Raw genomic sequence first — 16,573 nt, forward strand, 5'->3', positions numbered from 1 at the left:
CTAGCAAGTACAGAAATGTAAGAAGAAATTTTTTAAAAGGTAGAAGGACCAGAAAGGAAGAAAACTGCCACCATTTCAGATGATGCGATTATATAAAAAACTCAGAAAGACATCTAGATACATTATTAGAATAAAAATTTAGCATGGTTGCTGGATCCAAAATCAACACATAGCAACAATATATCTATAATCAGCAACATCCACTTAGAATAGAAAGTGTAATTTTAAGAAATTTACCACAGCATTAAAAAGTATATAAAACTCCCAGAAAGAAAACTAATATAAGACATGAAGGCCTTTATGGAGAAAAATTGTTAAAGTTTATTGACAGATATTAAAAGAAAACCAAATGGATAAATACACAATGTTTTTGGATGGGAAGACTCATTATTGAAAAGATATCAATTTTCTCCAAGCTAATCAATAAATTCAATACAATCACAAAAGATAATACACAAACTGGGAGAAAATACATACAACATGTTTAACTGACAAAGGACTGGCATCCAGAATATATAAAGAAATCATATGAATCAATGAAAAAAAAGACACACACCCAATAGAAAAATGGGCAAAAAAGACATGAATAGGTATTTCACAGAAGAGGAAACACATTCATGTATGAAAAAACACTCAGTTTCATTAGTAATCAGGGAAAAGCAAATTAAACCCACAGTAAGATACTATACAACTGCCATCCAATTGGCAAATATAAAAGATAGTCAAGATTAAGAGTTTGCTAAGATAAAAGTGTTTGCAATGACACTCAACCACTGCCAGTGGGAGCTTAACTGGTACAAATGCTGTAGAAAACAGTTCAGTATGACTAAGTAAAACCTGCTTCTTAGAGCATCAGTTCTCAAATTTTTGGTCCAGAACCTCTTCACATCCTTAAAAATTACTGAGGACCTCAAAGAGCTGTTGTTCATGTGGGTTATAGTTATCAAAATTTACCATATTAGAAATTAAAACAGGCATTTTCAAAACAAAAATATATAGGTACACACTTGATAAGCTGTCAGAGTGATGATGTCATCATATATCTGGAAAACATTTAAAAGTGAAAAATGAGAGTGAAGAGGACAAATAATGTCTTAGTATTCTTATGAAAATGCTTTTGCCCTCACGGACTCCCCTGAAGGGGTCTCAGGGACCTCAAGAGTCCCTCGACCATACTTTGAAAACAACTGCCCTAGAGAACTCTTGCACGTGTGCACCAGGAGACATGTACAAGAATTCACTCATTCCTCAAATATTTATTAAGCATCTACCATGTACCAGCATTGTTCTAGACATTGTGAATGTGTTAAGCAGACAAAATCACACAGAAAAGACAAAATCCCTGCCCACACGGAGCTTACATTGTAACTGGCAGCATGCTCACTAGCAGCATCATTCAGAATAACCAAAAACTGCAAACAACGCACATCTCCATGAACAGAGGAACAGATAAATTGTGGGATAGTCATATAATGGAATACTATACAGTAGTGAAAAACAGGTGAAATACACTTACATGCATAAACATGGATAAGAATCTCAAAAACAGTGTCGGAAAAAAGTCACAGAAGAATACATACAGCATGATACCATTTACATAAAAGTTCAAAAACAGGTAAATCTAAATAATATATTATTAGGGATACATAATATAGATGGCAGGGCCATAAATAAAAACATGGGAATTTTACCCAAGAATCCAGAATAATGTTTACCTCATGTGGTGTGTGGGGAGGGGAGACAGAGTGGGGTAATTCTACACATCTGAGGGTATTCTAGTTCTTAAGCTGAAGATTGAGCACATGTGGGATCATTTTATTTATTCTCAACAAACATCGTAAAAGAAAAAGGATATAAGGTTACGGGATATAACTTCATCAACAAAGAGAGGGAACATCCGATTATTTCAGCCACTGTTCTGCATTGCATATCAGGCAATTATTGTAACTGGTGGGGAAGAAGTACATAGTAATATGAAAAAAGGAATGGATACGGACTATTCTTCACAGAAGTTAACTAGGTTCCCAGAGAGTTAGGATCTAACGAGATGGCAGTATTATAGCACTGCTCTGCCAAGTTGGTTCAGCCACTGGCATGATTCTGGTTAGTTGGTTATGTTGTTCATTGGGTATATAATTATTTGTATAAAGCGGAGAATGAAATGATAGGTGATACAAATCACAAAATAAACCGAGACACTGTCTCTTTACTGAATTCTGTTGACTTTCAAAAGTACAAGTTCCCTTTGGCACATTCTCCTAATAGTGCATTTACGTGTTAAGCAATGCAAAAATACAGAAAGTGCATGGTGGCTACTGACTGTTTCTCCACATTGGTCAATAACATGTGCCCAGGTTGGTCACAAGTGTCATAACAATTTTGCAATCATATCTTTGCCAGGCTCTTCACCAGCAGTGCCATTTTGCAAATTACACAAGGCACAGTTAAGGTACATTTTCACCTGATTCAGGGGATTAGCTATACATTTTGGTATACAATTTAGAAATTTGAAAAAAAAGATCTTGAAACATTGGATCCATCCCTCGTACCCAACAAGGCAGGCTAAAGTTATTATCTTGGGTTAGGGAGGTGGTGCAAGAGGCAGACTAGGCCCGGCAGCAAATGGCTGGCAGTACATTCTCAGGAAATGGAGAGCACACAGTGTATCCTTCAGGTCCAATCTCTTCAACTAGGTTCCAAACATTCAGAAAATTCCAGACATCGTTGTGCTATTTTAAAAATCCTAGGCTGCTTGTTACAAAAGACCCCAAATCTTACCCATATGTAAGCTGGAATGGACAATGCCACCAGGAGGTGCTAAACTGCAACTGGCAGCAGGATGATTTCCGATCAAGCAGTTGGCTGGACCTCCAGAGCCCTGCCCCCTCTCTTACATGCTACGCTGCCTTAAGTGGCACACCCACAACTTTGTTAAATCGGATGTAATTATTATACCTGTAGCTTTGTCCTCCTTCTCCAATAAGAAACAGAGAAATAGGGAGGGAGCTTTTCTCAAGCTCGTAGGGAACTTCCAGTCTATCTTTTCAGAGGAGGAATGGATAATCCTCTTGGTCAGAGGTGGACATTTCTTGGACCATGACTTACTAGCGGACAAAGTTACTCTATGCTCAAAAACAAACACTAGATGCTACCTTATATAGTTATAGAAATAGAAGATATAGAGATCTATTTTGAATAAGGAGGCTGGTATAGCTTTTTCCTTCATCATTCGGTTTATAGAATTATTTCTCCCCAGAATGTTGTAGTTCATGTTTTTCCAGGCATGATTTTTAAAAAGTCGTTTTCTGAGTTACAGAAATATAAAAGTATAAGGACTCCCAACTATAACTGGGAAACTTGGAAAGAAGGTGTGCCAATGTCATCTTGTTTTCCAGTAGTGTAAGAATCCTTTGTCCTGTAAGCTTAGAGGTGACAACAGTGACCTGACAGACTCCAGTGAGGTTCTAATGCTGGTGCTCTGTGCTCTCCAGCAGCTCCCTGTGCTTACATATTAAATATGTAGGTAGCTTCTTCTAAAGTTAGACAATTGTCCATGGCTTTCCTATATGGAAATCAGAGAGACTGACTTTGGAAATATTTTTAGCTCATTTTCCTGATCATCCAATGTTAAAAATCATTATCCAGCAATGCCCACCAGTCTCACTAAATTCTCAGATCTTTTTAGATCAAAGAATTCCTCTTGCGATCTATACACACCCATATTAAATCCCTTTTAGCCTAATAAATATGTGACATATCTCTTACTTATCCCAGAACTTCTCTTAGGAACCTAAGTGACAGCAGGGTAGGGTAAGACAAAGGTGGAGCTTGTATTTCCTCCAGAGGCTTATTAAATCTGCTAAAATCTCTTTCCCTTTCAAAGCCTCCCTCTCACTTTGACCCAATTTGAGAAGGGGAGTGAGAGTATGGAGAGAGATGTAAAGGTGCAATTTTCTTTAGTCATTTGTTAAAATATTTAAGTAGCAGCTAAATGGCTGATATGGAAGAGAGATAAAGACCCAGTCTCTGACCATCTGGCAGAGGGAGAGGAATAACAACGCTAACCAGTAAGGGCGCAAGAGCTTTTAGGCTGCTATGACAGACGATTGAACAAAGGACAGTGGGGGCATAAGAAAAAGGGGTCAAATCTACCTAGAAATGAAGTATGTCAGGAAAGGCTTCAGCAGGTTGGAGACCTTTACCTAAATCTTGAAAATATGAATGGAGACAGGTGGGAGTGGAAAAGGGGACTGCAGACGGAAGGAGGTGCATAAAAAGACAGCACAGTCTGACAGAAACTAAAAAAACGTGCAAGTGTCAAGGGAGTGGTTAAAGTTTCAAATGACAAGATTAAGTACAATGAAAGAATTCAATGGATTTGGGAAATGAGACGTTATCCCTGACCTCTGCTAGAGCCATTTTGATGGAGTAGCAGGACAGAAGACTGGCTGCTATGAATTAAAAAGCATAAAGAAAAAAAAAATTAAGAGTACAGAAGACCCAAAAAAGGTGACAACAACTTTAGTCTGTTTCTTGGAGCCATCTGCCTTTTTACTTTCAAGCATACTAGTTTAGTTACAATGAAGGTTAGATAGGCTTTACATTTCTATCAGAAAATGACTCCCAAACACAATCCACTAAATAAACAAGTTTTTAGACACAGTTCATTCTTTATGAGCCTGCCTGTATCATTTTAAGTGAATGATACAACATCAGCATTTCTACAGATTTACTCTGCCACCACTAATTTTTCTTCCATGTAGTTCAAAATAAATAACACCTGTAATTGCTTATAGTAGAAAAGGTGCTTTATTTTACATGTCATTGGTACACAATATATAAAACTGCCTAAAATTAGTCTTGGAAAACATAACTGTCAGTTATACCTTAAATGGTCAAGGACCAAGTCTATTTTGTAACCTATTTCATTTATGATCAGATGACTACAGTAATTTTAAATACTAATAATCTCTTCATATCCAATGTTACAAGTTATTTTTATGCTACAAGTGCTGCAATTTTTAAAAATAAAAATATCTCCAGTTATAGTAGACCATATATCTAACTGGAACAAATCTTTGCTAGTCTACAAGTCTTTGAAATAATGGATCAGCAGTTTCACCTTCTTACAGATGATTATATGTATGCAGTTGGGTTATAGGGCAGGGGGCCCTCATACATGCAATTGGATTATTTCTGTTTTTTTTTAATGCAGATAAAAGTGAGTTTATAATACCCTATTTCTAGTTAAGTTGCCAAACAGTTTACTAAACTAAAATGAAGCCAATACAATATTTTAGAAAACATAATTCTAAGAGCATGCAACAGCAAAATCTTTTTACTACCTATGTGAACCAAATCTGCAGAGTCCAGGAAGAGGACTATGGCACAAAGACTTGTACATCTGAATTGCTTATCCAGCTGGGAGGAGTAAAGAAAGTAATTTAACTCAGGGTAAATCCTTTTATGAAAGGTACCTGCATGTTATAACCCACTGCTACACAAAGGGATCTTCACTTAGAAAATGTGCAAATCATAAGAAGCTAAATGCACTTCTCTTGTTATTTATCCCAATCCATTCTATTCATAAACACATAGCTCAATGACCTCTTATTAACTATTAATGTGAAAGCCACAGATATTTCCTAATGGCGTCTTTCAGTCACCAATCATTTATCAGAGATAAATGTGATTACTACTTAATGTACAAATGTGAAAAAATGGTAAGAAACTGGGCTGATTCTCAAAGTAAAAACATGTTATTTTAACAAATCCCTTGGTACAGAAAGACTGCCTTTCTCTCTAGAAAATAAGACATATTTTAGAACCACAGGTTCATATTCACCTCCTAGTCTAGAAAAGAAGAGATATTTCAACAAAGTAAACTAAACAAAATACTAAGTAGGTATAAATGTACACACTCAAACAAATATTCTATTCTTTGCTTAAAGTCAACTTATTCCTTGTCATTAAGAGAAGTGCTTCAAGATGCAAATTGTTAATTAATGCAGAGAATAAAGGGTTAAAAGCCAGACCTTTTCCTAATAAAGCAAACAGATCATTAAAATGATTGGGCTTGAAACACATACTTACTATAACTTTCCATAGTTATTCTTTTTATAACTAAACGCACACATATACACAACAAACCCTAGCATTTAATATGTGCAAAATTGCTTACCATTTATTTTAACTTTGGTTAAGTACTTCTTTAGCCTATATCAGACATATTATGGAAGCTACACAAATGATTACAAACATAATAATGAGGTAAGTTAAAATTCTACTAGTGCAAAAAGCAAGCATATGCCAAAAGCAAAGCATATGAGTTAAACAAATGCAGAATGAAGCTCTCACCAAGGGAGGTGCTGGGATAACAAACCAGAGAAGCTCCTTGTAAACACTGTTTGTAAAGTACACATTTAAAGATTAAGGATTCATATAGCCACAAAAAAGGTATTCTAACAACACCACAGTAGTGCGTTTATTTTACCTTTAGAGTTTGGAAATCACTCATTACGTGTCTAACAGTTTGCATATTTTCTTCAAGAGAAAATTAGTGAGACACATTAATTACAAATACTGTAGTATAAAAATCCCAGTTCTTTACAAAAATTATATATTAAAATATTCTATACACTTTTAAATTAGTAACTGGAACATACATATATATCAATTCTGCACAATTAAATCCATCTTTGCTTGGAGTATTATACATGAAGTTTGAGGACATAGCTACTCAGTCAACCTAAACTGGCATAAGGTTACATGGTATAAAATGACAGACCTGTGCCCCTGCAGTTACTGCAGCTCTTAGTCTGAAATATCTTTTCTGCAATTATTGCTCTGTATATTCATTCCAGATTCGAATAGGCAGTGGAACCATGAAACATCTAAAAGGTTTAAAACAAGTTACCTGTAGCAGAGTATCCATAATGCCTATATGCATCTTTAAGGTTGTAATGGAACCTGAGTAAGCTGTCTAATGCTTATATTTCAGTTGTAAAAAAGTTTATACAATTTCAAGGTAAAAACAATGCAAAAATAAAACATTTAGAGCATTTACAAAAATCTTACAAATGTTTAAAACACTATTTCAAAACTCATGTCCAGTTAAGGTGCTTCTTTCTTTCTTCAATAAGAAGGACATACTTTAACTTTGAATTTTAAACTATGAACATTTTAATTTCAGCAAAAGCAAAATTAGATCCATTGAGACAGATGTTAAAATGTTTAGGGATATACTTTACTTCTGATGAACATACAGAATTTTACTGCTGACAGGGACCTTAAAGGTAAACTCTTTTAACTCCCTCATCTATTAATCAGGAAATTGAGGGCCAGATAAGTTAAGTGCTTTGGCCAAAAATATATTCCAATATATCAACCTGGTATGAATCAAGAAGACCCATTATCCTTTTTGTATGTTGCCATGATTCTTGGAAAATGATGAAAATTCAAAAGCAGATTTCTGAACTTGCCTTTCTTTTTTTAATTTCTTAAGCTCTGTGCTAACTGTAGATAAAGAAATGAATCAAATGGCTACTAAAATCAGTATTACAAATATTATCCAGTAGAAGATAGTTGTTAGAGGACCACTGCTCATATAGAATAAAGTTAGAGGGAATACTCAAAGACAGGGCCTTTACAATGTAGAGAACATTTACTATATAAGACAGCACAGTGTACAACAGCCAGTTACTAGAATCATCTCAGTAACTCTAGGATGACTGAGTTACATGGCCTTTATAAAAGATATTGGAGTAATAAAGCCTTCTAGCTTTTATCTTAATTTTACTATTTTCCTTTATAAAAGAGCTATAACTTTAAGGAAGAATTCATATACTAGTTTTCAGAGAGGCTTTGCTTCTTTTCTACTTTTATTTGGATCTAGAATTGAGCAAATACATTTTAAGAACAACTTACAAACTCAAATTCATAACTGCTAGAAATACAGTCAGAGAATACTCTTAAATGACAAATCTCCAAAACCAGTTACTAATAAATAATCATCACAATACCTTCAGTTTAAAAAAAATCAATTTAAAGGTGCTTTTTTATTGTTACCTTGAAGCCATCGAACTTGTGTAGCTGGTCCGTATCCCTTTTCATTCTTTGCCGATATCCTGAACACAATGGCAGGCCTGGATGTATAATCAATATGTGCATTTGCAAGTTGCCCAGCAGTTACTATACATGATGTCTTTAGACCACAATAAATCCTCATAAACACAAGCTGACTTGGATTATCTTGTATTTGTGCTGTGCGGATAGCCAAGTAGGCTGAATATTCCAAAATATTTCCAGAAGGTGAAGTTGGAGGTTCCCAGGAAAGATGGATACCCTCAACATTCTTGAAGAGTGGGGGAAAAACAAAAACAAAAACAGGTAAAAGTTCTGAAGCTTTCTCTAATATCACTTATTATGTTGAGTATATCTTTAGAACACAAGATGTTTTTCACTAAAGTAACTGCATTAGATGTTAGAACTTTTATTGTTGATTTTTTTTTTTTTTTTTTTGTGGTACGCGCGCCTCTCACTGTTGTGGCCGCTCCCATTGCGGAGCACAGGCTCCGGACGCACAGGCTCAGCAGCCACGGTTCACAGGCCTAGCCGCTCCGCGGCATGTGGGATCTTCCCGGACCGGGGCACGAACCCGTGTCCCCTGCATCGGCAGGCGGACTCTCAACCACTGCGCCACCAGGGAAGCCCTATTGTTGATTTTTAAAAACCAAACTTAATTGGATCCATAGTGTTTAATTCATGCCCTTTTAAAAAACATAACTAGGCTTAAAAGTCTGCCTGTACTACCCTAAGAAAGGGATTTTTCTTATCTGAAAGCAGACCTTATCTTTTCTAAATAGGGATAGGACCTTAGGATAAAATATAATCCAATTAAATGTGTTCTATTAAAATTCTCCAGCACAAAACTTTTTGGTTCCATAATAACAAGAACAAAGCTAATATTAAGAAGCATACACAGGTTTCCCTGACCTTCTAAAATGTGGATGCTGTAGTTCTGCTTGAAATTTTGGTCCTTAAAAATATCATGAATGATTAGAGAAAAATATATTAGAAATCTTTAATCTACCCCTTTTAGACACCTCTCATTTCATCAGACACTAACAAGAATCTCTAAACTGATAGTTTTACTTCAGGTACAAAGTCTCAGTAATCTAAATCATTAAGTCTTGACCTGATGTCTCACCTTTGAAATTCTGACTGCAGAAGGAGCTCCAGGAAAACCGGGAATACAAGTTTTAAATTCACTGATTTTGCTGAAAGGGCCTATTCCACAACCATTGATGGCAGCAACCCTGAATCTGTATCCTGTGCCTGGAACAAGATCTTGTTTCTTAAGTAAACTGTAGTCAGGTACATCTGCATTTCCTATCTAAAATATAATATATGCAAAAGTCAAAGAAAAGATGCAATTAATTATTTTTTCATTAAATAACAAAACTTTTAAAGAATGAATTAAGTTTTAGGGTTGTAGTTCACATTATTTATTTTCCTCTTTCATACATGGAATGAACCCCCCCTCCCCAAAACAAAAGTAACTAAGCCCATAAATTGGTGATTCTCATCCAGAGGAAAAGTGCCTTTCCAGTTGAGAATCACTGGCTATAAAAAGAAATATAAGGGTATTCTGCACACGAAGAGTATGGAGATAGAAAAAAACTGACCACTATAAACAAGGTAACAACTATCTCCACGTAAACTTAACGTGGAGTAGAAACCTCAGAAAATTTACTGTCAAACAGTCTAGCCAGGAACAATACCCTTTGGACACAGGCAAGCAAACTTGATAGAAAAGGAATGACTAGCACGTAGTACAGAGCATTTTAATAATTAATATTCAGCAGATGCTGAAAAAATGTTAAATTAAATAATTGGACTGCATACTCTGCATAAGAAGATCATAACATCTACAACTTTCAATTTTTACATATTCTCCCTAACTCTCACTACACCACTGTGAGACAGGTAGTGCCAATGTACCATCCCATTTTTTTAAGGAAGTTAGGTCATCTCCATTTCACAGATGAGGAAACTGAGTCTCAGCAAGGTTAAACAAGTGACTTGTCCAACGTCACACTGTCAAGTACTGGAACTAATGATTCAAATTCAAGTTTACTGGCTCTAAATTTTATGTTCTTTTCTTTCTTTTGGGAAAAACAGCTACTAGGCCCTTAGATAAGGATATTTCCATGTATATGAAATCAAACTACAGCCAGAAATTTTGTTAGGCATAATACCAACAAATTATTAACTAGGGTATCTATTTTTGTCAAGAATTGGAAGAATTTAATATGTAAAAGTGAGACACCAGAAGTAATATTAGAGAAACTAAAGTATAATGATAAATAATATATTCCCCATCAGTAAGATCTTTGGGAGATTCAAACTCAATATGTATTTCTTTGGCAATTCCCTCTCTGAAATTCCCCATTCCAGAAAAAAATTAGTTCAATATGCTTTGGAGCTGTTATCTATTTCATAATTCTTAGAGGGTTAATGTCTCATCTATATATATGAGGTCCTCTTTAAGGGACTTGAGAATTAAGGGAAAATTAGATTGTATTCAATAGCGTAGGGGTTTTTAAACTTTTTAAACTGTGAAATTAGGAATAACAAAGTTCTAAGTAAAAAAATGTTCTTTAAACATTCTTTAAACACACCAGGTAACAAAATTAGAGATATTTCAAAAAATCTTTATCTGTACTGGCCAGACCATATCATTTATGACTCAAAATTCAGCCCAGTGATTGTATGAGATTTTTTAAAATAACCTGCTTGTGATATATTCTATAAAAAGAGTCTTAAAAAAGAATACAAGATAACTATATATAGAACCCGCAATTATAGATTGTAAACAGATCCTAATTTCACTCATTCGAATGTCCTGAATCAGGATTACTTTTTAAAATCTCATTCTTGAGGCTTATAACTAACAGTGTAGAAAGTATGTCAATAGCTACCTTTGAGATGCTTTGCTTCCCTTTTGGCAGCAAATAAAACTGGCTCACCAAAGCTGTATTATTTTTAAAAATTCCTACATCACACCACTGTCGTTCTCCTGCTTTCATTGTGGCCACTGGATTTGAAGGAGTCTCTTTCTAATTTCAGAGAAAGAAACATTTATGAAGACTCTTACTGAACATACAAGAAATTTCAAGATTTAATAATCCATGCAGTGATCTACAAGTAGGTATATGGGTAAACACCACAATTAATAGCTCGTAAGTAAATAAACTCTTAACAGATTAGGTCAACTGACAGTGAAACAGGGTTGCCAATTCAAACATAGGGAGTGACAGGCATTCTCCAAGTCAGTAGCTCTGTGCTATCAACCTAGCTGGAGTTAGCATGCTTTCCAATCAGTGATACGTTAAAATGCCAGCTGTTTTATAGAACATTGTCATTTCAGAGACTCTCTCAGAAAATGTAATAATCCCTTTAATGTGACACTACAACTTGCTCCAAAAGGAGCAAATAAGGAAAAATTCATTCCAAGCTGGCTTATTTCTAGATTCAAAAACAACTAGCAGAAATTCAGTGATCTTTGCACTTGAAATACCTGTGATTCTCCAAACCTAAAAGGAGAAAAAATGTTCAAAACTAAAATGCAATTTGAATATAATTTATTATATACTAAAGAGGAACAGATTAAACAGTTTTACATTTTTACCTTGCTTTAAGACTAATAAACTTCCTCTACCTTAAGCTACTTTTAGTGATAAGTGAATTATACTTAACCCTGGAACTAACCTTTTTAAGCCATCTTCTTTATAAATGAGACACTGTTTCCAGAAGCTCAAAACAAATGTGCACTTCAGTTATTTATTTCTGTCTTGAATATATAACAGCAGAGGTACATGCTTATAATTCACATTACTTGTTACTTAGGCTATCACACATGACAAAGCGAGCTAACTAGAAGAGTCTTTAAGGTTTTTAGAAAAGGAATAGCTTTAAACTATTTTCATTTTAAAGTTGTAAAAACTCTCTTCAACAACTTTTATAAAACAACTGGCTCCAACTGAAATAACAGATACCACTCTGGCTGATGCATTGTAAAACAGATTTAAGAGATAAAAATTCATTTTAATAATTCTTCTCTGAGAAGAGTCTAAGAACACTGGGACTTAACATTCTGGAAAGGTGAAAGCTGATGAAGGTAAATACAGAATCAAAAGCCATAAGATCATGACTGAAAGAAAACTACAACTATGGACTAATCTTGAAGATTCTAAAAGGTAAATTTTAGGTCAAATAAAAACTCTTGCTCATAACAATAAAGTTAAAATGACTGAGAATTTTAAAAAAAATTTAAAGATATACACAAACACATGTATTCATCTAAGTGAAACAATCTTAGTATACTATTTGTGAGGCACATTCCTAGCATTTAAATTTGGTACCAGGCAGACTAATTCTGGCCTTCCACCAAAAAACCCAATGTCAGCGATTGTTGGGATACCCTACAGGTATGCCTGACTCAGTATTGCAATATTCTGTTGTTCTCCTATTAAGTAGCTAGCAATAAAGCCATTCAAGTTTTATGTTTTATGACATGTCCTTTTACTCTTTAAACCATTAATATAATTTCAATATATACACATATGTACGTATACACACACATTTCTGATTATTAAAGTAACATTTTATTACAGAAAAATCCTGAAAGCGTAAAGAAGAAAGTAAAAATTATCTCTGGCCCCACAACCTGAAGAAAGTCATCTAACATCGTAGTGCAGACGTGTGAGGACTCACGTGAGAGTGTGAATGTACACACTGTGTGTGTTTTTAATAAAATTGGGAATGCAGTATATATATTTTGTCCACAGTTTTCCACTTAACATTATACTGTGAACAGTTTTCTCTTTAACCCTTCATTTTTCAATCTATGCCAAACAATTACTAGAGGATACCCGAGTCTTTTCCTGAATTTATGTTGAAGGTGCTCAGCATTTAAAGCATATTTAACCGTCTGTAAACATGTATCATCTCCAGGTAATATACTTACAGAAAATGGCATCACTGCAGCATGTGCCTCTACACGGCTGATCTTAGTTGCAGGTAATGCACATGTTTCATCAACTAAAAATTAAACAATTCATCAGATAAGACTTACATAATCACTTATCAAACAGATACATTAAAATATAATTATAAATATACAAAAAATCACAATAATTGGAAATATGGACCCTCTAACTTGAACTAATTCACAAAGTTCATTTTTCAAGGATTTGATGACTAGTTGGAACTTCAGAGAATGTTCACCAAACATGAAACACAATTCCTATTGCAAAAGAATAAAATGAGAATTTACAAAATCAGAAATCAATCAAGCTGGGAGAATTGTTACTCCACAGCCTAGAACTAATCTTTTCTAAGGAAAAAAAATTTTGCAGAATAAGTTCATGGTAGGAAAGATACATTCTGATTGTATTACAGTGTGTGCTAATTTAACTATTTTATGTAAGGTAGCAGAGAATATATTATATAATGATTTTAACTGAAATGGCTTATCCTTTTATATTTGATTCAATCCAAGATGAAATGCAATTCCCATCTAAAACAAATACGTTTGATGAATTTATATACAAAAATGGTTCAAAATACAGTATGTGAAACACATTTCAAACCTTCAGATTTGGTACTGAATGTTGTTAGTGAAGTTTCATCTTTAACAACTGCCCCATTTGTACTGGATGATTCAGTTTTAATGGTCTGCTGGGTTACCATAGTTTGTGCGTTGGAAACAGTACTGGATACAGAAGTTTCAGGGATTACTGTTCTTAAGTCCAGGCAAGTACTTAGAACACCTATATTTACTGAAGTGTGAGGACCTAAAATTAAAGGGAAAGGATTAATTATTAATATAACATCTGCAAATAACTGCTGTATCTTGTAGTTCTTGTCACCCAATTCTTGGCATTTTCAATTTTAAAATCATAAATGTGAGCACCACGAAAGTCAGTCATATGACTTAACCATTAGGCATAAAATATCTAGAAAAATAAAGTGCATTATATCCATAACAGATTTCCAACTTCTCAGCTCCTTCTTCCATTCTAAACACTGAATCACTGTTCTTGAACTCTACTCAGTCATAGATCAAATGGCCTTTCCTCCCATTTTAGGAAAAGAAAAACAGATGATCAGGCATGAATGCCACCAATTTCCTGCCTTCTCTTGTCCTAAACTAGAAATGTATTTATGATTGTGCCCAGCCCCTCTGTCCTCTCTTCCATTTCAGACGATGACTTCTCTCCTAAGGAAGTTTAATCTATTCTCTTGTGCTCTTGGGTCCCATTCCTTCTGCATACTTTGGGACCCTCTTTTATCAATCATTCCTTTTTTGGTGTTTTAAAATTCTTCTTCAGTAGTTTTGGCCCTCAGTCTATAAACATTATAAACAAGTATTCTCCAGTTACTATCTCCCCTCGCTAATTTCCTTTAGAGCAGTCTCTACTTCCTTGACCTCCCCAAATTTGATCAAGCACACAACTCTAATGAAATGGCTCTGACAAATGTCAAGGCATACTTATTTCTAAGGGATAGTTATCTATTTTCATTTACTTGACTTCTCTGCAACGTAAACAATCCTCACCACATACTCTTTTATGAAACTGTTTCTGTCTATGACTTGTATTCACTCATGCATACATCATAAATGCATAGTCATAAACAGTGATGCCCCTATACAGGTAAAAAATATGATACCAATCTTTTTTCCTAACCTTCTTGGAATGCCTTTTCAATCTCTTTAGCTGGCTTCTCTTCTTCAAATGACTCTTTAAATGCAGGTGTTTCTAAGCCTTTTCTTTTCTCCCCTTGCATATTTTCCTGTTGTTTTAGCTACCATTCACGAATTATACATCTCTCAAATACATGTCCCAGGTGCAGTGCCAGGTCCTGAGAATCCAGCAGTAAACAAGTCAGACAAGGTCCCTGCTCTTGTGGAGCTTACATGTTAGATACTCTTAATTTCTAAATTTATACTTCTAGCCAAGAACTGCCTCGTAGACTCCAGACCTAAGTATCCAACTGCCTATTAGAAATCTTTACTAATATGTTCCTCAAGTGCCTCAAAAACAGTAAGTTCAAGGTTGAACTTATCTTATGCCCAAATCTGTTCTTGCTCCTCTATTTCCTATCTTGATGAAGAGTATCATCAACAACTGAATGTCCAACCCAGAAAACTGGGAGCCATGTTCAACTCATTTTTATTTCTCATATCTAACCAGTTTCCAAATCTAATAGGTGCTACTTTCTAAAGGTCTCTGAACTGATGTATTCTCTCCTCTCCATCCCACCCACTGCTTTAGTCTCTATGCACCTCTTGGAGTCCTAAAAGAACCTCCTAACGAGTCTCCCAACCATTTCCTATTATAACTCTTCCTGATGGTGAGGCTAGAAAGTCCTTTCCAAAATAAAAAACAAAAACTAATCGCGGGGCTTCCCTGGTGGTGTAGTGGTTTAGAAACCGCCTGCCAATGCAGGGGACACGGGTTCGAGCCCTGGTCTGGGAAGATTCCACATGCCGTGGAGCAACTAAGCCCATGCGCCACAACTACTGAGCCTGTGCTCTAGAGCCCGCGAGCCACGAGTACTGAGCCTGCGCACCTAGAGCCCATGCCCTGCAACAAGAGAAGCCACCACAATGAGAAGCCCGCGCACTGCAATGAAGAGTAGCCCCTGCTCGCCGCAACTAGAGAATGCCCACGTATAGCAACGAAGACCCAACGCAGCCAAAAATAAATTAATTAAATAAATTAACTAAAAGAAACACAACTAATCATATCACTCACTTTTGAAACATACAAAAAAAGGAAAAAAGAAAGAAACGTATCAGCTACTCCAACCTACAGAGAAAAAGCCCAGTCTCCTCTTGTTAACCTGAAATTGGGTAACCATTCATTCACATATTTGAATATCTACTATGTGCCAGACACTGTCATTGTACAACCACTCTTGTTTCTCCATTTGACTAATATTAATTTTATCCAAACTGCCTTACAAGTAGGATTCAGAGTACATTAAGATTCTCAAATCTCCTATTTGTTTTCAAGAGTATAAACTTCTTTATATGATAGACAGAAAATCACTATAAAAAAGAAATTTAAACTGACGTCCAAGACCAAGCTTTTATAATTTTGACCAAATGATTCCCTTATATCAGAAAATCAACAAAACAAAAGTGCTCTCCTCTTCCACAAATAATAAAATTAGAAAAACTATAGGAAATTATTTTCCTTGAATACTTTAAGGTCGTAATTTTTTCAAATTAAAAATAAAACCACATATTCCTATGTCAGGGATATATCAGAATGAGATTTATAAAGTAATTTTAGACAATGAAATCAGAGGCAACACTTAATATATCTCAAATGGTATCAGAATATTCAAATTAAATACTTTAAAATATAAGGATCATCAAATTACAAGCTGTACCATGAATTCAATGGGCTAATCAACAGTTTCATAAATGAACTACCTTTCTGGGGATAATCCAGTTACTTGGTAAACAAATATTTATTTATTTATTAAGTGATTACTA

The 16,573-nt window shown here is 35.0% G+C and overlaps 1 protein-coding gene across 5 annotated transcripts in view; it reads right to left on the reverse strand.

The window, feature by feature from the left end:
- Positions 1-301: 301 nt before the first annotated feature.
- Positions 302-16,573, reverse strand: part of HCFC2 (host cell factor C2) — a 47,235-nt gene continuing 30,963 nt past the window's right edge. Inside the window, exons 11-16 of one of the 5 annotated variants that reach the window (XR_004351627.1) lie at positions 13,656-13,859; positions 13,031-13,104; positions 11,773-11,854; positions 10,983-11,120; positions 9,209-9,394; positions 302-8,353 (exon numbers count right to left, since the gene is read on the reverse strand). Coding sequence is in view for 4 of the 5 variants with exons in the window: in XM_032644270.1 (XP_032500161.1) it covers positions 6,814-6,893; positions 8,068-8,353; positions 9,209-9,394; positions 10,983-11,120; positions 13,031-13,104; positions 13,656-13,859 (968 nt within the window). In the remaining variant the exon portion in view is untranslated. Of the gene's footprint in view, positions 8,354-9,208; positions 9,395-10,982; positions 11,121-11,772; positions 11,855-13,030; positions 13,105-13,655; positions 13,860-16,573 lie in introns of those variants that run through there. The other 4 variants (XM_032644270.1, XM_032644271.1, XM_032644272.1 and 1 more) reach the window with 4 other exon arrangements.

The sequence above is a fragment of the Phocoena sinus genome, chromosome 10 (assembly GCF_008692025.1).
Source record: "Phocoena sinus isolate mPhoSin1 chromosome 10, mPhoSin1.pri, whole genome shotgun sequence".
Taxonomy (NCBI): Eukaryota; Metazoa; Chordata; class Mammalia; order Artiodactyla; family Phocoenidae; genus Phocoena; species Phocoena sinus.